The sequence below is a fragment of the Scophthalmus maximus genome, chromosome 1, assembly GCF_022379125.1.
Source record: "Scophthalmus maximus strain ysfricsl-2021 chromosome 1, ASM2237912v1, whole genome shotgun sequence".
NCBI classification, from domain to species: Eukaryota; Metazoa; Chordata; class Actinopteri; order Pleuronectiformes; family Scophthalmidae; genus Scophthalmus; species Scophthalmus maximus.
In genome coordinates, this window is record NC_061515.1 from 18,010,101 (window position 1) to 18,031,970 (window position 21,870).

At 43.8% G+C, this 21,870-nt stretch overlaps 2 protein-coding genes across 4 annotated transcripts; both read left to right on the top strand.

Moving 5' to 3' along the window:
- Positions 1-1,119: 1,119 nt before the first annotated feature.
- LOC118313266 lies at positions 1,120-4,875 on the top strand. Of its 3 annotated transcripts, none has more exons than XM_035638646.2 (5): positions 1,120-1,299; positions 2,050-2,409; positions 3,124-3,393; positions 4,035-4,094; positions 4,369-4,875. In XM_035638646.2, the coding sequence occupies exons 1-5, from the start codon at positions 1,206-1,208 to the stop codon at positions 4,476-4,478; spliced, it is 894 nt and encodes a 297-aa protein (XP_035494539.2). In that variant the 5' UTR covers positions 1,120-1,205; the 3' UTR covers positions 4,479-4,875. The 3 variants fall into 3 exon arrangements, with proteins under 3 accessions (XP_035494539.2, XP_035494530.2, XP_035494545.2); XM_035638637.2 differs by having other exon boundaries at positions 1,121-1,299; positions 4,032-4,094; XM_035638652.2 differs by lacking the exon at positions 4,035-4,094 and having other exon boundaries at positions 1,122-1,299.
- A 3,284-nt stretch (positions 4,876-8,159) lies between these two features.
- Positions 8,160-20,673, top strand: scn1ba (sodium channel, voltage-gated, type I, beta a). The gene is made up of 7 exons (XM_035643225.2): positions 8,160-8,719; positions 8,876-8,962; positions 15,434-15,600; positions 16,669-16,906; positions 18,961-19,102; positions 19,348-19,419; positions 19,766-20,673. The coding sequence occupies exons 2-7, from the start codon at positions 8,908-8,910 to the stop codon at positions 19,794-19,796; spliced, it is 705 nt and encodes a 234-aa protein (XP_035499118.1). The 5' UTR covers positions 8,160-8,719; positions 8,876-8,907; the 3' UTR covers positions 19,797-20,673.
- Positions 20,674-21,870: the final 1,197 nt, after the last annotated feature.

Consider the following 21,870-nt stretch of genomic DNA (forward strand, 5'->3'; position numbering starts at 1 on the left):
GAAGTTTGGAGAGGAAGTCCCTTCCATCAAACAGTCTATGATAAAAACTCAGCCATCTGTGAAAATGGGCCCCGAATAAACACAATTCATATTTATTTAATACAACATTTAATGTATTGTATTTTATGATCTTATTATATGTTTTTCACAAAAAAATCATGACAAATCTTAATGATAACATCTCAATCTTAAAAAAAAAAATTCTAAAACTATCCCAAAGATGTATTGGGGCAGAAAGCACAATATTTTCCGCTGAAATGTAATGAAGTTGAAATACAAAGTGAACCACCATTTACACCATTTTACCACAGGTACAAGTGGGGGTGCATGAAGTTGCGTATATCCTGCTTTCCTTCACACTTCTGCAAACCATATGTGAAACCGAAGGGGCTTATTAACACACACGTCGCAGCAGTTTCCTGTCTGTTGTTCTATAATAATGATAGATTATTGCACGAGAACTATATATTTCCTCTCGTGTAGGAGAACTCAAGGAAAAAAGTAAACTATTGTGTGACAGAAATGCGTAGTCTGGTTGTATCTGGGGGGAGTGTGGTTAGTTTAGAGGGAATCAGTGTGCACAGTCATCTCTTGTTGGCAGTTGAAAAACAAGGTAAAGTGAGATTGTCAACAATAAAAGTCAGAAAATAGTATTATTAATTAATATTATTATTATTATTATTAATAATAATAATCTAGTTTAGCTTGATAATTAATTCTTGAAGTTGAAACACGGACAATGCAATCTTTACTTTTAATGCTGATTTGGATCAGATGAAATGAGATGATCGTTGATTTCAACGGTGAAAATTGTGGTATTACAGCAGCCAAAAGACAGAATGAGTACAGATAAAATATGAATAGGAAATATAGAAAATGAAATAGAATGAATTAGAACAATATAAAAACTATCAGATACAGTACAGGAGTGCCAATTTTATGTATTTTCTAAGAATAAATATATTCTTACTTTCTAAAATAACCTTCATTTCTTTTCATGGGTCAAGCAAAGTTATCTTTGTGCCACTAAAACTATGATGTACGAAATAATGGGAGGGGAAACACGCAACGTGTTTTAGATCTATTTACATTTGAAACGATTCAGTGGAGCAATACTTTCCAGTTCCTGAGGAAGTGGTGAGACCAACCAGCGTTGTTTTGAGTCAAAAGAGGTAACGTCTTCAGAGGGTCTTCAGTCGGGAGACATGTTTGAAATTTTTCTGTCAGAGTTACATCACAACTCAGTTTTGACAAAATGCGGCTGGACAGCATGGATGTTTCTCCACGTTATGGTCTCAGGTAAAATTTAGAATTTGAGTTTTGATTTGTGCGTGTTTTTATTGTGAAATACAAGGAAATGTTTTTTTCTGCTATTCACTCATCATAAATGTTCCACAGGCTGTAAGTACATTTTTGCAGGCAATCTTAATCATATTTGGAACTAACGGTTGACGCCGGTTGCAAGTGATCTGGTTTTATTCAAACCATTTGACTTGCTCTGTAGTGTTTTTGGTTCTGTGTTGGTGGTGTATGTATGTGTGTGTGTGTGTGTGTACACACGCATGATGAACTGTCTTTAGTTAGCAGCGGTTGTCAGAGTCTAAGCTGCTAAACTTCTCTTACTCTTACATTTAATTCACGATGAATCCAACAAGAGAGAATCTTCAAACTTACTGTATAAATGTCGATCGAGAAAAATCATTGGGGATTGTTCAAATCCCAAAATACAAAATATCTCTGCGAGGATGCACTCTGATGTTCTTGGAGACAGACGGAGAGGGTTTGGATACGTTTGTCCAGTAGAGTAACTCCACTGGAGGAGTAATTAACAATGACTTGGTCGTACTGATCTGGTGAAAACCATAACCTCAAACGTCCAAACATCAACTGCTCCCTGAACTATTGGTTGTGGTGATTATATATTGACAATCACCTTTACACAATTCTAAGAACAACACAGGCGAGGAGGTTAAACATTTCCTTGAGAGATAGTGAATATTACATCTGAAAGGAAATAATCACTGTTACCATTTTTATAAAACCTTTCAGGAACCCGCTCCCTGGTCACAGTTCACCAGCCCCCTGTGATCACCAGTGCTCTGGGTAGTGATGTTATCATGCCGTGCCAGCTCAACCTTTCCAGCGATGAGAAGATGGTGACTTCGCCGGTTCTGTACTGGGAACACTTAACGCGGGTCGCAAACAATCCCAGACTGTGGATCCCCTCTGAGGAATATGAGGGACGCGTACACCTCCTGGAAGAAAACCCAAACTCTTCAAACAAGTCCCTACTTCTCAAAAGTGTCCAGTGGGAGGATACGGGGAAGTACCTGTGCAAAGTCACCATCACCACGGAGAAGGATAAAAGTTTAAGGATGAGGGGAAATGAAACTTTACTCATGATTTACGGTACCTTTTCTATGTTGTTCTCCCCAGTTTAATGCGGCTGTGGTTGGGAGTGTGGAGGTCGAAATCATGGGCATATTTTGCCAGTCTTCAAAGTTTGGGTTCGTCAAGAGGGTTGGGAAAAGCTGTGGTGAAGGAATCATGGTTCAGGTCGAAAATCACAGAAAAAAAATCATAGGATGGATCTCTCCTCCTTTTGATCTCATGTAAATATCTCGCCTGGGGATAAAAGCTAAGCATAGTCCAAGTTTAGTATACATGTTCATGGTTTAAAGTCAGCTTATTTAATTTGTTATGGGAAAAATAAGGGTTTGGCCATCTGTATGCTTCACTGGATATCTAACAGGGTTTTTGCAGGAGCAAATGTGCAGGACAAAGTTTTCAGAACAGAAAAGACATCATTACTTTCTAAATTAATTTTTGTTGTTTTTGTTTGGTTTTGATTTATAATAATATCGCAAATGTTGATTGCACAATATAATGGCTAGCAGCTTTGAGATTGGTTCCTTATAAGCCTCACTTTCACTCGGCAGGTCTGTCACCTGTCTGACATTCATGGTGTATGTGTGTGACATTAGCTGATGTGTAACCATAGACTGTATGGTAGTAACCCTTAGATTAGAGGTTAGGAATGAATTTCAACCTGCAGCGAATTTTCATGCGTGCGCTTTGACATGCCGGGCACAAACCCGCGTAACTGTTTGCGTTTCATTTCAGACGCCATGACCTTTAATCTCCCCGAGCACAATGACTCTCTGCTCCGGTGCGAGGTTAACGTGACGCGGGGCCCTGGATTTGTTTTGTCCATTCTTCGCGATGGACGCAAACCGCAAACTGTTGACTCTGCTCCGGGAACCGCCGTCACACTTCTGACCCACGTCACACTATCCGAGACTGTTCTTCTGAGGGGTGGCGGAGAGTACGAGTGTCAGCTGCACCTGAACGAAGACCTGGTAGTGAAAAGCATCATCCACTACCTTTCGACTGGTAATGATAATCTATTGTATTTCATATTCCAGTCTAAGAGGTGTTCAGCCTCGTGTGTTGAGCACATGATCTTGAACACAAACCCCTGAGTTGAACTGAGTCTCACCACCGTCACTGACTGAATCAGTGGCACATTGGACCAGAGCTCCTCGTTCTGACCCACAGTCAAATAGGACGTCACAAATCTGTCACACGCGGGTGATTACTGAGCTGTCAACATCATAGAGCTATCGACAATCAGAGACACTGAGAAACAGAGAAACATGATGTTATGACTATGAAATCAAAATCAAATTAAAACCATCATTTCTTTACCTTTGTTCAGAAAAGAGCAATTAGTGATTCATTTTAATCACATATGTGCAGTCACTCACGATCTTCCATATGAGATTGTTATTGTAGCTCCAGCATAATTTTAATCGTCTTTTTTCCCCAGTCTGGAAAAATAAAAAGTGTCTCCGCATTTCATTTGCTTCTAACTAAAATGTTTAAAGATGGAAAATATCAGTGAATATCATTTTGAAAGCGGCACTGAGCATTTTTAAGTTCAAAAAAATGTTTAATTGCCCAGAAATCAAGCAATATGTAAACGTTAAAATGAAGGTGAGACTCATTTGATTCAAATGTTTTCGTCTCAGTAGCTGGAGAAGGTGGAGGCGCTGGAGAAATTGTTTTGACTCCATGGCCAACAGTCGTGTCCGGTGAGTCTGCCTTTACCAGCGACTGCTCACCTTCTGCAGCTTAAGTTGTTCAGAATCTTTTTTTTCTTTCAGATTTTCCTCATAAAGGATCAACAAGACCGAGTTGCGTCTAGCCACAGTTTTGTTTTAGTTTTCACTGTCATTTTTTGGATTTCTCTTCTGTCTAATGTTCCTTTCCTTTCTTCTCAATTTTAATCTCCATTGAAAGGGCGTAAGAATCGCGATTGACTCGTTGGATTACACTTCACATCTGTGGTTTTTCTGTGTCTCTCAGAGTCAGGCGTGGTGGAGTTTCCGGAGCCGTGGCTCCTGTATGTTTTACACCTCCTGGTGCCCTTCGCCTTCCTGCTGGGCCTGGTAACTTCCCTGCTGTGCAGACGCTGAGAAAAGAAAGGGAGACGTGTCGCCCCCAGAATGAAGCAAACCACAAAAAGACATCTCAGGAAGATCCGTTTTAGGAGGACATAATTACAAATAAGTGCTGATTTAAAGTGTGTAATGAACACACACACACACACACACACACACACACACACACACACACACAGACACACACACACAAACACACTGTTGCCCTACATATGCATATGAAACAAATGTATGAATGGACAGTGGCCTTATTTTTATTTATTCATTCTGACTGCTCTTTGGTTGAACATGTACAGTCTCGTGTCACTGTTGGTCTTTGTGTTTTACTTGTTTTGAATCCCAGAAAGGCCTTTTCTTAAAAAATCCATCAGAAAATTTTAATAAATCCCTGTCCGCTGCAGTTCCTCCTTCATCTGAAGTGTATACCCGTTACTTTTGGTCCTGGTTTCACAACCCTTTCTGCTACTTCTTAAAACCTGGAGAGTGACTTTTAATGTGTTATCAATGACATAACTAAAGGGGTTGGGTCTCAATTCAAAAGAAGAAAACGTGGATTCCCATGGTGACAGCAGTCGCAGTTTATAGTTCAAAATCAATGATGGGAAACTCTGTCTGTCGGTTTTTCACAAGAACCATTTAGAGCTTCACAATCGTCACTGTACTTGCTCAGATGAGTAAAAGCATATTTGATACTTTGTTTCCCTCTAATGGTGAGTGAGGGGCAGTTGCACAAAAGCTACTCCACAGAGTGACCCTCTCCACCTCTTTCACAGCAGATCACCTCCACCCTAATCCCACATCCTTGACAAAATCCTCCTCCCCGCCTACTCATTCCTCCATGCCCTTGCCCCCCCACCCCACCCCCCAGAGTACCTTATTGACCTCCTCCTCTACCTCTATACCTCATCCCCAAAGGCACCTTGAAAATACAATCATGTGGCACTTGTTGCTTAAGCATTATCCTAAACAACGTGTGTTCAAACGAGTGAGCAGATTTCAAAGCAAGACCTCTGTGTTCTGGGAAACTGAGAACACAGTATCCATGAATGTATCATAGGTTTTTTTTTGTATTAGAATCACAATTTGTGTTTATATGAACAAGTTTGTCCCTAAATGTGTCTAACTGGATGAGTGATACTTGCCCTCAGTGGTGCTGCTGCTGTGATGTGAAGTTAATCCACATTTTAAAGAAGATAAATAAATAAAAAGGGATGTTGGTGGAATTAGGGACAAGAAGGTCACACACACACACACATGTTGCATTCGTCAGGGCGAGGACAGGGACGCAATCACCACAGTAATCCTCCCTGCTGGCATAATGAGATGGCCAAAAACGAGGGATCAAAACACACACACACACATACACACACACACACACACACACACACACACACACACACAAACAAACACACACAAACACACACGCACACACACACACACACACACACACACACTCCATGGACTGATTCGTCAGTGTGCCTGTGGTCATGTTACATGAGAGTGGGTGTGAGTCTGTGCATGTGGGCTCATGACAAAGAGCAACAGAGGCTGGAAAAGCGAGTTTTTTTGAATGGCAAACATTCAGCTCTTCAAGGTGAGCCACCCCTTTTAAAACCCACTACTCATTTAACTACAGGTCTCATGTGAAGGGCACATATGCTAAAGAAGTAGTGGTAGTACAAAGATTAAATTGTCCAACCCTGATATTTGACAGTATTCTGTGTAATAGATTATTGACAAACATTGTATTTTTTTTAAATATCTGATATTTGTCTCCATATAATCAATCATAAAACAACCGGCCCCTGGATGCAGACACGTAAAGGGCCCCACATCCCCCCGTCTGATAGTAGACGTATTGCTTGCAATGCTTAATAGATTCTTTTTTGAATTTTCACACTCGTCTGTGGTTTGCATTTGCCCTTCACATTGCGGATTTGCACTCTGACATAAAATAATAACTACGGTTCATGTCACTTCACATATGTGACATTAAACCTTTGAGTCTTAAATCTTGGCTCTGCCTTGTTTATTTTCTTTCTTTTTTACATCCTGCGACTGCGGGAAAATAAGTGTTCTAAGATAAGCTAAGATAAAATATACATTTTATTCGTCCCACAATGGGGGAAATTTGGGCATTACAGCAGCAAAGTGGAGAGAAGATTATAGAAATACATTTAAAAAAGCAATATGTATGTACAAAATATAACATAAAATATAAAAAGAAATAAAACAAATCTGTAAATACTATTTACAGATCAGTAGCAATAGTTGCACATGGAGAATAAATATAAATATTGTACAGTTGGTTATAGAACTTTAAGTGTCTGACTTTATATGTTTCGTTTTATGGAGGACTGGATTCAATTTGTTTTGAAAAATCACCTTTTTAAATGATCTGGCTTGAAGTCATAACTCATATCTTATCCCTATGACATATATATAGCCAATGTTTTTGTGTAATTCTTTTCCAGACTTTCCAAGCTGAAGACCTGACGCATCTCTTTGAGAGCACGTGTAGTGGGGGGTTTTGCTCTGGACGGGATGAAAACATAAACACATCACATGAAGTCAATAGCAACGGCTCCTCCTCTAATCGTCTCCATCCCTCTGCTGTAATGCATCACCCTCCTCCTCCTCCTCCTACCGTATGCACCTCCCTCCTCCAGCCTTCACCCATCCCAAAGACTGATTTGGCGCGGCGCATCCTTCCACTCACACACCATGACATATCTGGAGGAGGATACTATGATGTTCTTTTTCTTTCGTGCGCACAATGGGTGGCGTGTGTGTTTTCCAAATGTTTGACGCCTCGGTCGGCACCCTAACCCCAGGGGGGGGTCTCCAGAAGATAAATGGCTCCGCGCGTCTCCGCTGAAAGGCGATAAGAAGAAGGAGGAGGAGGAGGAGTTTTTATTTATTCTTCTAAGCTCTCCGGTGGTCCTCGAGGAGCTGACTGCGTGATGGACCGCGGGACGGAGGCATGTCCACCTATGTGTGACCCGTCAGTTGTACGAGACGTGTGAGGGGTTTTAAGTGAGGGGTTAAAGAATGACCATCATTTCTTTTTTGTGTGAGTTTTGAACAGGGAGGAGTTGTGGTGAAAGAGGTGAGAGACTCTGCATCGCCCGATTTTTCCATCACAGTCGCACCTTAATTTCTAACTCCAAGACTATAGCGCACTTTTTTGCGTTGTTTTGCCTCCAAAGACGCACGGGAGGCGGGGAGCGGGGTAAATAAACCCCGGACTGTTCAGTGCGAGCCTGTCGGACCGGTGACTCGTCTGCGCAGCGGAGCCACCTGTGCCGCCTGCTGCGTCAAGCCTGCGTGTGATGCGCACAAAGAGCAGGAGAATGAAGCGAGAAGCAGCGGCCAGACTCTGCGCCAACAGATGATCCCTGCAAAGAGCTTCGGGTTTTACCTCAGGAGACATGTGGTGTAGCAGTAAAGAAAAAGCAACAACACCGAATTGGAGGCAATAACAGGGGGATCATTTGTCGTTTCTTCCAAAGTCAGAGAGGAGTGGAAACGTGCCAGAGGAGAGAACTCACACGCGCTTCCACTGACACTGATGATGTGAAAATGAGGATGGAACAGTCTGCCAGTGTTTCCTGTCCCAGGCACATTTGGACATTTTGACAGACTTTCGAACAGACTTTCGAACCCCCCCCCCCCCCCCCCCCCCCCCCCCCCCCCCCAAGCTCCACTGCACGAGTCTCTCACACATATCTTCCATTTTCCAGCATTGCCTATAAGATCTCAGTCTTCCCTGCAGCTTTTGGTGCTGATTCATTTGGCCGGTCTGCGAGTCAGGACACTGGCATTATTCGGTCTCGCTGTGGAACTCCGAGCATAAAGAGTTTAACAAAGGCCGCTTTGGATGCGACAAGAGGCTGCAACCTGAAACCCGAGAGAAGATTCCTCCCTCTGGTAACCCTATACACCTGCTTACACCCTCCCGAGGCTGCACGGACGGGCTCTCCGGCCAAGGAGAGTGATTCAGAGTCCTCATGGGATGTGCACCTTCCACTCTGCTGCTGTAGAGGTGGCTGAAGAAGATCGGGTCAGCGAGAGGACCCACCCGCACGCCCCTTCCTCCTCCTGCCATTGTATCAGCTGAAAAGACAAGAGGAGAAGAAGAAGAAGACAAAGAAGCAGAAGAGGACACCCAAGTGGACCACACCCAGAGTCCATCAAGGAAAGGAGTCTCCTCCTCTCAACTCCCAGACCTTTTACTCGGAGTCAGGACGGCTTTGGTATCTTTGTGTTCATCACCAAACTGGAGAAGCTGCTGTAGCTCTGCTTCATCTGCCTGTGTGTCTCATATTTTACAGTGTGTCTCTGTCTGTGTGTGTGTGTGTGTGTGTGTGTGTGTGTGTGTGTGTGTGTGTGTGTGTTGTGACGCCGTTGAGAGCTGCCACCAGTCTCATTTCCACTTATCAGGATGTCTGCGGTCCATGAGCTGTTGCTGCTCCCTTTGGCCATCCTGGTGCTTCAAGGTGAGTGGGCACTGGCTGCATCGCCATGGCGACGCCGTGATGGCGACGCCGTGATGGCAAAACCTTGGCACGCGACACTGTGTGAACCGCCCTCCAATCTCCCATTCACTGTCTGAGCCGTGTGTTTCTGCTGAGCTGTTTCCTATTCTGACGCCACCTGCACTGTTTGTTTGCAATGTTTGCGTGCGTGTGTTGTGTGTGTGAGAGTGAGTGCGTGCGTGTGAGTGTGTTCAGATGCATATGAGTGAGTGAGTGAGTGCTTTGTGGTTCCATTGTTGTGCAGGATTGCCTGCTAAAAGCCCAGCTGTTCAGTTTTTTTTTCACCCCAGTGTAATGAGATGAGGCCATGTGGGTTCGTACACGAACACGCACACAAACACACGCACACAAACACACACACACACACACATACACACACACACACACAGTTGTTCTTGTTCCCATCAAGGCAACTTTCCCCCCCATATGACAGGAAGCGATTCATTCATCTGTACACCTGCTGCAGCGGATGCCCCTCTCTACGTACAACATACGTAATAATGTGTTAATTCTGACCCTGAAGAATAGTGTCGTGAAAAAGACAAAAAAAAAAAATTCCTTCAAATTTGTGCCCGCGACCTCTCCTCCCCTGCTGCTGGTAGCCGCGTTGTTCAAGACATCACGGCTCATTTTCCCACTTTCACGAGAAGCCGTTTACTCCCATATATTCTGAAACACCTTCCGAAATAGCCTGAGCTTCATAATCCATCACCTTTAAGTCATTGCCAGTCCCCTGATAACCAGGAGGAAGGAGAGCTGTCCTAAGGAATGTATGATCCCAGCCGGAATCCCTTCATTTGTGCCCTCTTGGTTTAATCGCTCCATTTTCGTGCATTACAAAAAACTATGACTGGAGCCGATTTAAACAAGATGCAGATGTTGGTAAATGGGTTAGAAACCCAGTCCAAATTAAAAAACAATGTGCAATGTCACAAGTTTTTCTTTTAAATGGCATGTTGTCATCAACGATAATCTCATTTCTAAGCACTGAGATTTGAAATGGATCACAAAAGGGAAGCGACGCGTTAAAGGAGGGATTTTCCGAGCACTCATCTCTGGTAGCCAGCTGCTTTGCGTCACACTCTGGGCTCAACCCAACGAGCCGCGCACACACATGCAACAGTCAACAGATCCCCGTAATCTTGGAAATGGATCAAAATCAAAGTTAACATTGTTATTCCCCCAAATGAAGTGGCAGCTCATTCAACATAGGACAACTGTGAAGACCTCAGACAGAGCTGCAGGAAGATGAGCCAGGAACCAAAACGGCGGCGGGCAGACAAGCCAAGCCCGGCAAGAAAACTAAGAAGGTTATAACCTCGCTTGACAGAAATAGCCGGTTTGGTGGAAGGGCCGGGCGGGTTAGTTAAGGACTGAAGTGAGAGCGCACATCTGGAGCTGGACGCAGCAAGGATGAGGGATATGGGGCTGGACAAGGAAATTGGATGGAGAGAGAAGGAAAAGTGAACAGATTGCGGCTGTCAAAAAAAAGAAAAGTAGTGCGCTTTTTAAATTTAGAATTTGCATGTGCATGAGATGGAGCTCAAGATGTTTCTGAAAAGGCAGCGGGTCTACAAGGAAAGGGTATACAAATGTTACAAGAGGTCAGATATTAACGAGAATGATTTGGTGATGGTCACACCAAGCGCGTCGCCCCTTTAACCCAAGATCACAAAAAAGTGTTTTGTTCAAGTTGGTGCCGTCCGGTCTGCAAATGGCTCGAGTACGAAACTTACCGTCAGAGGAGACGGCCGAAAAAGCCATTTGAATTCCCGTCCATTCCGTCTCCCCGCTGCATCTGCTCGAATTGGAAATTGCATTACGGGAGAGAAAGGCTGAGCATTTTTAAGTTGCAGCGGCGGTTGTACACATAAACCAATTACGGCCACTCAAGTGATAGTCTGGGACCCAGAGGAATTCTGGGAGCTCATTTCATTCGCAGGGCATACGCTGTGAAAGAATTTTACTAATGTATTTGTTTATCTTTGCTTTATTCAGGATTATTTTTTTTATTTAAAATTTACGGCTCAGAAAAATATGTCTCCTAAAAGTAGAAGGATTTAACAGAATCTGTGTCATTGATTGTGTTAAAGTCACCTGTGGTGCATCTATCTCCCAATGAAATGTGGTTGTAGGATCCTGTGCTTGTAGACACTGCAGTGTCTGCGACGTGCAGCGTCTAGGACGTTTGGATCTACATTTATTGGCCGTACAAGCAGCAGGCATTGTAAACAAGGAGCTCCTGTTTAGTGCACTCCATCCGACTGGCCCTGAAGAAAATCATTAGAGTGATTTTAAAACTTATAAAACGATAACTTGTTCCGCACCTGCAGTCTCAGAACTGCACAATTCGAAAATCGTGACGAGAGTTAAATTTTGGATTCTATTCGAGGCTTTTTCAATTTCAACCCGCAAATCTAGAGCGGGATATTGTGTCGCGACCTACTTGCACATTGTTTGCTTCCTGCACATTTTTGTCAGACACACGACATGCAAACAGACACACACACACACACACACACACACACACACACACACACACACACACACACACACACACTTTCTCTCACATACACACCTGGGCTCCAGTTCATCCAGCTGTGAGAGGGTCTGTAATCCCAGGGTGGCCTGTAGCAGCTGCAGGGTGGAGAGTGTCAGGAGAGCTGACCTTGCACACACAAGGTCAGTAATTATTATTAACAGCGACAGAACTGCAGCAGAGTAGTTTCGCTCGGCCCTGAACGAATGTGCTGCTCCGCCCCCTCGCGCCTATGATCAGTGAGATTGCTTTAGCAAAACAAGCACACATAAAAATAATAATTTAGTGAGAATGAATTAATGTATTGGCTGTTTATAGCTCAATATATACGCTGTCAGCAGATCCCTTTTATAAGTATATTATGTTATGTTATGTCAATATGAACACAGATCTGTTTTTTGGTAGTGACCCAAATTGTTGGGAAGAGGGACACCAAGGTTGCTACGATGCTTTACGAGCAGTGACGCACGTTTTCACTCGTACATTTGAAGTATTCCTGGAAATTGAGCGTGGGATATTTTTGTTTCTTTATTGGAAGTAATTAGGTTAGAATAGCATGCGGCCCTGTTCACTTTAGTTTTTCACGCTGATGAGCCACTGTGACATCCCTCTACAAAGCGGAAGCTTTCTGGAGTAAAAGAGGTAAAGAGCCGCTCACAGAGCTGTGTGCCCCAGTGGTCAACTTGTTTCTGTGGAAAGTCTCTCGGTGTCATGGGAACATCATGGATGTTTGGCATTTTCCCCAGGTTATGTATGCCTACAGTGTGTGCGTGTGTGTGTGTGTGTGCTTGCGTATGTCCGTAGTAACCCAGCCATGGAAACAGATGTCGTCCTTCCTCATCTCTTTTGCTGTCGCTCATCCAATTTTCTTTTCCTTCTCTCTCTCTCATGGCAAGTGCATCAAACTCCGTTGACCCTCTTGTGTTTCCTTTTAGCTCCCAGCGACATGCTGAGCTATAGCTGACCTCAGTGAGCGGATGGTATTTTTGTGGTGCTAAAACCATAAGTCAGTTTGTTTGGGGGGGGGGGGGGGGGGGGGGGGGGGGGGGGGGGGGGGGGGGGGGGGTTAAAAAGAAAGAAAAAAAAACTCCTAATCTGCAGTTTCTGGAATATCCGTTGCATAATCCTGGACCTCGTTCCAAAGATTACGCGATGGATTTGCATTTTTGACGCTCTCTCTCTCTGTGTGTGTGTGTGTGTGTGTGTGTCCCGCTGCTGTGAGTGAGAGTTGTTGCTGAGGTAGTTTGGTTTAGTCTGCACTTTGGATGTGCAGTTCTGTTTGTGTCTGCTTGCATGTTCGTCTCATTCTCTCTCTCTCTCTGTCTTTCTTCGCTGTCGTCTTAACTTGCCGTCTCAGCTTCGGACAGTCAGCAGCCTCCACGCTCACCTCGCACAATCTCTCTCTGTGTCACCACCAACCTCCCTCGGGATTACTGCCTCATAATGTCTGTGTGTGTGTGTGTGTGTGTGAGTGTGTGTGTGTGTGTGTGTGCCTCCCGGCTCCCGCTCGGTTTCACATCTCCGTCTTCGTTCGTCTCCTTTTCTCTATTCTGTCTTCAGACGCCCTCTAATGTCTCTCTTCCTGTCCGTCAAACATGTGCTTTGTTGTCATTGTAATGTGTCTCCTTACTGTCCGTCTGTCTTCCAGGTCTCATCTCCTTTTCCTTTGAGCAGATCAATCCTCTAACGCCTTAAATGTCCCTGCATGTGGTGTCTTGCTCCTGTGTCTCTCTCGGTCTTGTCTTCTCAATAGAAGCTAATATCCTAAGAATCTCTCACAGACTTGAGTCAAATTTGTTGGTGTCGATTTGCAGAAAATGGCTCTCGGTTGATTTTCCTGTGACATTTCGCAGACTCTCGTTGACTTTCATTGGCTGCCATTGGCAGCCGAGGATTAGCAGCAGCGCCGACAGCTGGTGCAGCTCCACAACATCGTGTGATTAATGTAGACGATCAGGTCACATTTGTAACAGACAAGAGAGCCAATAACCGGGGGAAAAATTGAAATAATGCAACGATTGCTCTCTGAGCAGTCCTTTTTTTTGCCTCAGGTCTGTTTGTTATGATGCGAAGGCCCCTAGTCAGACCCACCGCCCAGAAAACCGGAAAACCCACGACCCCGTCCTTAACCCAACTGTCCTTCAGGCAGATATTTGACTTTTTGGTGGTTGTCAGGTCTGTGTGTACGTTATTTGAAAGAGCAATTCCAGTTTATTACGGCTCCGACTGTATTGTAATGGTTTTGCATAACATTGTACTCGGCTGTGATAAAGTGTGACGGGGCACGAAACACACGTGCCCAGGCATGTACACAGGTTGTCGACAGTTCGAGCGAGATCTTAACTAGCCACCTCTGCCGTTGTTAGGTACAAGTAGTAGAACATGGCAAGATTGTTGAGTAGCTGAACAAATTTATTTTTAAAGAAATTGAAAATTATGATTTGACACAAATAAGATTGTACATTTGCAAACATGACCAAATCATTTCGTGAAGGGATTTCAATCTGTAGGACTTTGAGGGTAGATTTCGGATAGAACGGGTTTGGATCCAATGATCTAAAGTAAAAAAAATCTTTTGAGGTAACACTGACGCTGGGTGAGTAGTGGTTTCACTGTACACCGATGTTTAACCGGTTATGGCCAACCGAGCGGTTTGCTCATAACCCGTGCGATCGCTTTACCGCTTGCATGCCTTGCGTCTCCGTTTTTTAAGAGACCTGTTCCGCCTTTATGCAACAGAGCAAACCGGAACTGCAAACTGTTAAAGTTGACCAAAGGCTCGGTTTCTGCCGTTCTCGGGTCCGGCTGGGTGGTCTGGGTCGGTGTTCTGGTTTTCAGTGCATTGGGGCCGTCTATGTTTGCTGCCATTGTTTTTTTTGTAGTTTTGCGCCTGTGAAGTCTTACATTATGTTCTTAACCTTCTCTTATCCTCCTTCCCACTTTCTCTCCTCTCTCCCTCTTCTCTCTCTACAGTGCATCAGCCAGCATTCGGCTCCCTCTCTCCTGCTTCCCGACCTCCCCTTGCTTTTGTAGAAATGGCTTGTGCTAACGTTCTCTTTCCTTCGTCCTGCTTCATCCCTACCTACGATGTCTCTCTGCAGCGTGCCGGTCTTTTTCCGTAATGATTTCTCAGAGTTCATCTGATCAGCATTGTGCTATGCGTTTCCTGCCCCCCCCCCCTCCATCTCGCAATTTAAAACAAAAAGCTTCCCCAGAGGTCAAAGTTGAGAATAGCACAAGATCATTGGTTGAGAGCGATGCTGAGGCCTCAGTGAAAACCGCGAGGTGCAGTGTGAGAGAGAAACATTTGGAGTTACAGGTGTGTAACTCCTGGCCGATGAGAAGTATGTCTCATGATGATGATAGCGTCTTTATATGAATTTAGCTCTGATACCAATTGACAGAATGCATTGAAATGGTATCGCTCACTGTAACCTCTTTATTTCCCCTCAGTTTTGAAAAAAAAGACAAAAAACATTAAAAAAAAATATATAAATCAACACAAACAAATCAGTCAAATTTACAACATTCTATGAACTGATGGGTGGAAATAAAACAAAAAAATTCAAGATTCTAAAAATCTATGCCCAATATTCAACTGCATTGAGCGTTGGGAGCAAGCACGCATGCAAGTAAAAAAAGTAAGTACAGTAGCTAACTTTTGTGAAGTACTGTGTTTTGTCTGCGAGTACCGAGATACTGGAAAACACCAGAGCTCCACCCATGTGTCAACCTTTCCCTCGAGCCCCGGAAAATTGAGAAGAGGATGATGGCCGCCCACGGCCCTGAACCTCTGAACCATGTGACATGGAGAAGAAAAAAAAAGACGTGAGCAATAAAGAAAGTGATTGGTGATTACTGACTGTGCGGTCTTCATCCTCTTGGCCCTGTAGCCTCTCTGTGCCATGGCGCCTGCGTGGAGGTGGACTCGGACACAGAGGCCGTGGCCGGCAAAGGCTTCAAACTGGGCTGCATCTCCTGCAAGATGAGGGGCGAGGTGCAGGCCACCGCCTTCGTCAACTGGTACTTCAAGGCTTCAGATGAGACGGAGTTCTCCCTGGTAAGTACTAACAGGACATGTGACGAGGCCCGACTTTGGAAGGGGTTAGCTCCGCTTAGCACAAACACTGGAAAAAGGCCGTGTGACTAGTTATTCGGCGTACACAGACAGAGCGATGGATGAAATCGGGGCAAAAAAAATAATCCCAAACATCATCTTCAGCAGCATCTTTTGTCTCTTCTTCTGGGAAACGGCAGCCGTTTCATGACAGAGAGCAGAGTCTTGCATTTTTCATGACTGGGTATATAGTACCTACAGCAGGAGAGATCCCATTAACCCTCAACCGCCATTTCAACAAGCAGCTAATTCACCAGTAAAGGGCAGGAGTGAGGCTTTAGCTGCAGCTCGGTCGATATGGAGACTGGCCGTCTTCGAGTATGAGAGGAAGCCTGAAATGCAAACTTGACTCTCTGGGTGGGAGTTACAAAAAAAAAAAATCATACCAACACAAGAAAAATCATCTTATTTTACACCTTACGGCATCCAGGAGAAAACAGCCGGGATTGAAGCCCCTTGACCACAGCTTCTCTCAAAAGGCTCATTTATGGGAAAATAGAATATCTCCATTTCAAACCCACGTACTTCCGCGTGCAACGTCAACCAAGACATCCACTAGAGGGCAGAGGTCCAAAGTTTATGACAACACCAGACATGGTGACGGTGGAGGAGGTCTCAATAATGTAGTTTTGCTCAAATTTAAACAAACAGAGGAAGCTATGTAGATGTCAATTCAGAATTTCTTGCCAACTCCCATAACCTCCCCTCAAATAGATCTTTCAAGTTCAAATACACATTTCCCGTCTCATGGTTATGTCGCTTGATCTATTGGCTACGCTGCCCCCTCGGTTTCTGGTGGTACTGTGCGCTTTCGTCCGTAACATGCACAAATATGGATGAAATGAATGCAGAGTATGGACAGAAAGGGTCAAGAAGGTCAAATGTGATGACGTGCAAAGCTTACATGGCGTTTTCTAACATGCAGAGACACCAGTACCATCTCTCCCTCACCGTCTTTTTTTGCTCCGCCTCTTGTTCGGTGAGAAACGTACTTCTGTATTTCTCTTCCAGTTATACAGCTTTGATGACCAAGTGGGCAAAGTCTTTGACCCTCGTTTTTACGAACGTCTGTGCTGGAATGGCAGCAAACACACCATGGACCTGCAGGACGGCTCCATCTTCATCCTCAATGTGACCTACAACGACACGGGAACCTACCAGTGCATATTCAACCGCACCCTCATCTACCCCAAATACTATTTTCAAACCAACCACAGCAAGATGATCAACATGAAAGTGGTGCCACGACGTAAGGGCACGGGGGGAGGGTTGAGAGGGATGTTGTACTGCATGCACTGTTTGAGTAGGAAAGAGTGAAACTTCAAAAACCTTATCGACTCGCACTTGTAGGGCTATTTTCATGTTTTGGGGCAGCATGATGTCACAAGCTGCTTTCAGACATGAACTGTGTCCGGACCCCAACATTTTCCAGCGTTCGCTTTTCACATATGACGAACGCAGCAGGGGATCGTCCGTGTCAGACGCGTTCACACCAACAGGATAATTTCCTGAACATTCTGTGGCGTGCGTCCAGGTTCAGAATGCAGCTTGATTGTATATAAGGTTTATTACAAAAAGACCAGTATCAATACAAGCCCTGCAGAGCTTGGAGAGCATCCAGCCAAAGGGACAGCTCTGTCCACACTTCGTAAAACATAGACTTATATAGGACTTCAGAAGGTATTATGCAAAATCTGGTCATGCAGGTTTCAAAGGAAAGGTCAAAAGGTTATCAAGAGGCCCCTAACGTAATCAGTACAAATGATGTGGACCTCATCAACTACTATCATTACATATGCTGACAAAAAGACACCACACTTATACTTACACTTAAGAACCAAATTAAGCTTGGGACCCATTTTGAAGGCAAAAACCTACAAAGGACATAAAAGACTGTTTCCACCAACAGTCAGGAAGCAGCACAAAACCTCACAACTGAGTGGGTACACTAGACAACACACTCACCCGACAGGTGAGTAACACCTAGAGTTCTAAAAAAGTGTGCAGGAATGTCAGTTGTTGAGTTGTCGGATACCAAAACAAACACAGAAGGCAAACAGGAACTCGCACCGTTCTGTACTGCGTATGAACAGTGCAAGTTGAGCTGAAAATGCCAACTAAAGAAGCAGGATGTTGTGGGCATTAGTTCTTCCGCAAGTGTTCTTACTTCACTCTCACACCGCAAACCTTGACCCCATTTTGGGAAAAAAGTGACTAAATACATTTACCCCGAAAAGCATTCCCTTAGTTCAAACCACCTCTTTCTAGTCGGATGCTTAAAATGCGAAAATGCTTCCGTCTCTAATATCTAACCATAGTAGAGGTTTCCTGACAGGTGGGGGCAGCTCTGCTGTCACAGTACACAGTATAAACACCGAGTGATACGTCTTGGTCAAACACTGTCTTCTATGTGTCTTGTGAAAAAGTCCCAGATTGAACAGAAGAGAAAAACACAGAGCTTAAATTTACCCGGAGCCTGTATGTAAGGCTGCGGATGTGTTTTTACCTCCACGGATCACAGACGTCCAGGAACGAAACATTCAGAAATATTCATGCATTGTTTATATTTCTCAGAATTGTCGGAGCACTGTTGATTTACAAAATATTATAATTTATGTTAGATAAGGTGTCACAAACAAGAGACCTAATATGTCGTGTTCATACTGTGTACAAAGAATAACAACATGCCACCTCCCTGAAAGCGAAGCCAAAAACAGTTGGCTGCAGTGTGGTTCATAAACCCCATCTCCTCCATGTTAGCAGATGGGACATTGACCAAACTAAAAAGCCAAAGTATACTTCAAATACAGTTGTCTGTAATTTATTGTAGTTCTTATGACAGTGATGTATGTACAAGTGTTAGAGACACGTCATCCATATGTGCTATATAGTTTGTCCTGATGTGAAAGATGATGATTAAATTAGGACATAGGTGTCCCCCATGGTTCAATACTTGGACCCCTTATAATTTCCATTATTTGAAGCCTGCTCCATTTATTTTAAGTACTAATAGTGTTGTTTTTTTTCATGCAGAGCGACAATGAGCAGCAACCTTTAACCTGTGGGGTTTTCATAGCAGAACACTGAACCCCTGTGGACGTCAGATACTGTAGTCCAGCTGTATGTGCAGCAGCGTTCAGGAAAGGCAGAATTGTGACAGTAATTCAGGAAAAGGGGGTCATGAATTATGACACATATCGATTAAAAAATGTATGCCCTGGGCAGGCCTTCATGGCACAAATTAAATCCACATGGCACAGGGCTACAATATGTCTTATCTTGTCTTCCTCCCTGTTTGTGCAGTCACCAGGGGGATTGCGTCCATCTTGTCTGAGGTGATGATGTACGTGTCCATCATCGGGCTGCAATTATGGCTGCTGGTTGAGATGATTTACTGCTACAGGAAGATCTCAGCAGCGGGAGAGGAAGCTCTGAGAGAGAGCGCGTGAGTAACAACTAACACACATGAAACACGCGCAGCCGGCCTCTCGCCACCGCCAGTCCGACATATCCAGATCCTGCCGGGACGTCCAAATGTCCCGATATCCTCACCACCTGCTTTCACCCTGGTTTTCTCAGTCTGCTCTTTTCAAAAAATAACAAATATTTTCCCGATTTTTGCTCTGATTCTAATTCACTGACCTTGACCGCCTCTTGTTTTTCCTCCTTTCTACCCCCTCTTTCCTTCAGGGCGGAGTATTTAGCTATAGCATCGGAAAGTAAAGATAACTGTGCAAGTGTACAAGTGGATGAGGAGCACTGGTAGGTCTGGAACTGAGATTCTTCTTTTATTTTCCTTTATTCTTTATTTGTTGGTTTGACCAATCATGTGTTAAATGTTAAAGCTCAAAACTGGGTCAAATTCACTTGTTTTGTTCACTTCAAGATTCAGTGTTTTTTTTCTTTGACAGTATCTTCTCAATGACATTACTGTTAATCATTCTATTCTTGCCTGTGACCCCATTTTTTTAACCTTACAAACATAGTGGAATAAAAGAGTTTTGGTTAATTTTTAGTTTTGAGAAACTTGATATGTTACTGCACGTTACTTTTACACTATCCATTAGATCTGAAAGTTTGATGTTTTGTTTTTCTGTTTTTACCTCAGGTCAAGGAAGAATTCCAGTCAGCTTCCATGAAGAATCTCAAACTCACTTTTGTGCTCCTCCTCTCCTCTCACCATCGCTCACCTCCCGCCATCCTCCATACACGATGGGGGAAAAAAATGGAACCACAACGGAGAAAGATCTCCACAGAAAGGTTATTTAAAGTGACTTCCTGCAACAACAAAAAAAGAGGATGGAAATGACTCTGTATCCCGATGAGGCACAGGATGGATGCATCAGGTTGTGGTTCAACGTCACAGAGAGAGAGAGAGAGATATCTGTACTGTATATACGTGTACAAGTATACACAGATAATCTTGTACAGTATATCGTAGGCCTATATTATATATTTACTAACTGCATGATAACAAGATTGAAACGACCGACAACATGCTCATGATGTTGTGTCACGTGTTTTTGAGAATCAGTTTCCTTACACACAGTGTGCCGGCGTCGGGGCTCCATCAACACGGAAACCATGTGTCAGTGTCTACCCATGAGGCTGAGAATGAACATTCGGACCAAATTCATTTTACTTCTAAATCCAAATATGACAGGTTTTATTGCCAAATAATGACCCAAGTTTTTGGGTACCCCCCTCCTCCTACACAAACTTAATCAAAATCGGCCTTAATTAAAAGCATTTAAACCGAAAAGCCACGCCTCGCTCCTCCCCGGGTCTGCTGCGCAACTACGGCGTTGCGCTGCCATGACAACAGTCGCACGTGACAAGGCACATACACGACGTAGAGACCCAGGGACGTAGAGACCTGGCCAGCCGCAAGCCTAGCTACGCCGGCCGGCCGCGAACTACCCCGAAACCGAAAAATTATGGCGTAGACGCGATCTGTTTTTCCGCACTTCAAGGGGGGAGGTGCTGCTCAGGTTGGGGGCGTGGTCCCCCCAGTAGCAGGAGTCAAATTACGTCACTTGACGCCCGGGCTGTGAACGGCTCGTTTACAGACCGTCTGCACGATCAACCCAAACCACGAATCAACGACTCATTGTTTTCTTATCATTCTTCGTGGGCTGGCAGACACCCCAGATAACCAAATATAAGTGGAGGCTGAAAAGGTGCCTGGAGCATAATATGGGCCCTTTAAGGGCTTTGGGCAAATTTTTTCTATTATCTTACTACCGTGGGCAAGAGTACCACAAAACCTGTCCAGTGTGCATCCTAGAGTGATGCTGGTTGAAACCAAAAGGGAAAAAAGAGCTAAAGCCAAAATTGTAAGTGTTTTTTTTTTTCAACAAAAAAAAAAAAAAAAGTGTTTTGTCCTTGCTTCTCCCTCTAGATGACCAATTATGAACTATTGGTGAACACAGAATATAAGAATATAGATACAGAATATCTGCATGTTAACTGATGGAATTAGCAAAGAACTGATTTTTTTCTTTTTTTGTCCAAATTGAAACAAGCTGGTCGGTCCACGTGTTTCCTTGAAGCGATGACTAAAAAAAAATGGAAATAAAATTCTCATGATTTACTTTGCATCCGACTTGAATTCATTTCACCGATACATGCAGTCAATTCGACGAGATGAGTGAGGTGTCGATACATTTTCCCCTCACACTTCAAATCCACCGTCATCCATGGTTTGACGGCAAAATGTATTTCTCCTCCACTAATGCCTGCACACCTTCTTTTCTCCCCCAGTTTCTTAATGCTGTCCCAAAGCATCTTCATTCAAATTGGGGTTGAAGAAACAGAGATGAATATCATTACTAATCATTGTTCTTAGCTAAAAAGTATTAAAAACACTAGGTGTTTGTTAACTGTCAGGTCACATAACCCCTGATTTCTCTTGAAAAATACTACTGTGTATTTATACAGAACTGAAATCTACCATAAAAAAATAGGTCTGGGCGTTGGTAAAATATTGTCCCATAACCCTGCAATGGTCAGAGGTTGAGAGAAAAATACTTTATTTAAAGTTGAAAAAAAAGAACTGCTGATTTAACACTATGGGGATTATTTTTCCACACTTGTTGCCTCCTTTCAGGATCTCAAAAACACCTAAAGTCTAAAGTCGTAGACCTGGTTTGACAGTGGAGAGGTCGTAGTGGAGCAGCTGCAGGTACCTGCTGTTTGAGCCATATTTACATT

Bases quoted from the DNA above. Each gene is read 5' to 3' on its own strand.
- LOC118313266 (XM_035638637.2), top strand. From the start codon at position 1,206: ATGTTTGAAATTTTTCTGTCAGAGTTACATCACAACTCAGTTTTGACA. The intron at 3,394-4,031 runs GTAATGATAATC...TTTTCGTCTCAG, and splicing joins CATCCACTACCTTTCGACTG to TAGCTGGAGAAGGTGGAGGC. The intron at 4,095-4,368 runs GTGAGTCTGCCT...TGTGTCTCTCAG, and splicing joins ATGGCCAACAGTCGTGTCCG to AGTCAGGCGTGGTGGAGTTT.
- scn1ba (XM_035643225.2), top strand. From the start codon at position 8,908: ATGTCTGCGGTCCATGAGCTGTTGCTGCTCCCTTTGGCCATCCTGGTG. The intron at 8,963-15,433 runs GTGAGTGGGCAC...TTGGCCCTGTAG, and splicing joins GGCCATCCTGGTGCTTCAAG to CCTCTCTGTGCCATGGCGCC. The intron at 16,907-18,960 runs GTAAGGGCACGG...CTGTTTGTGCAG, and splicing joins CATGAAAGTGGTGCCACGAC to TCACCAGGGGGATTGCGTCC.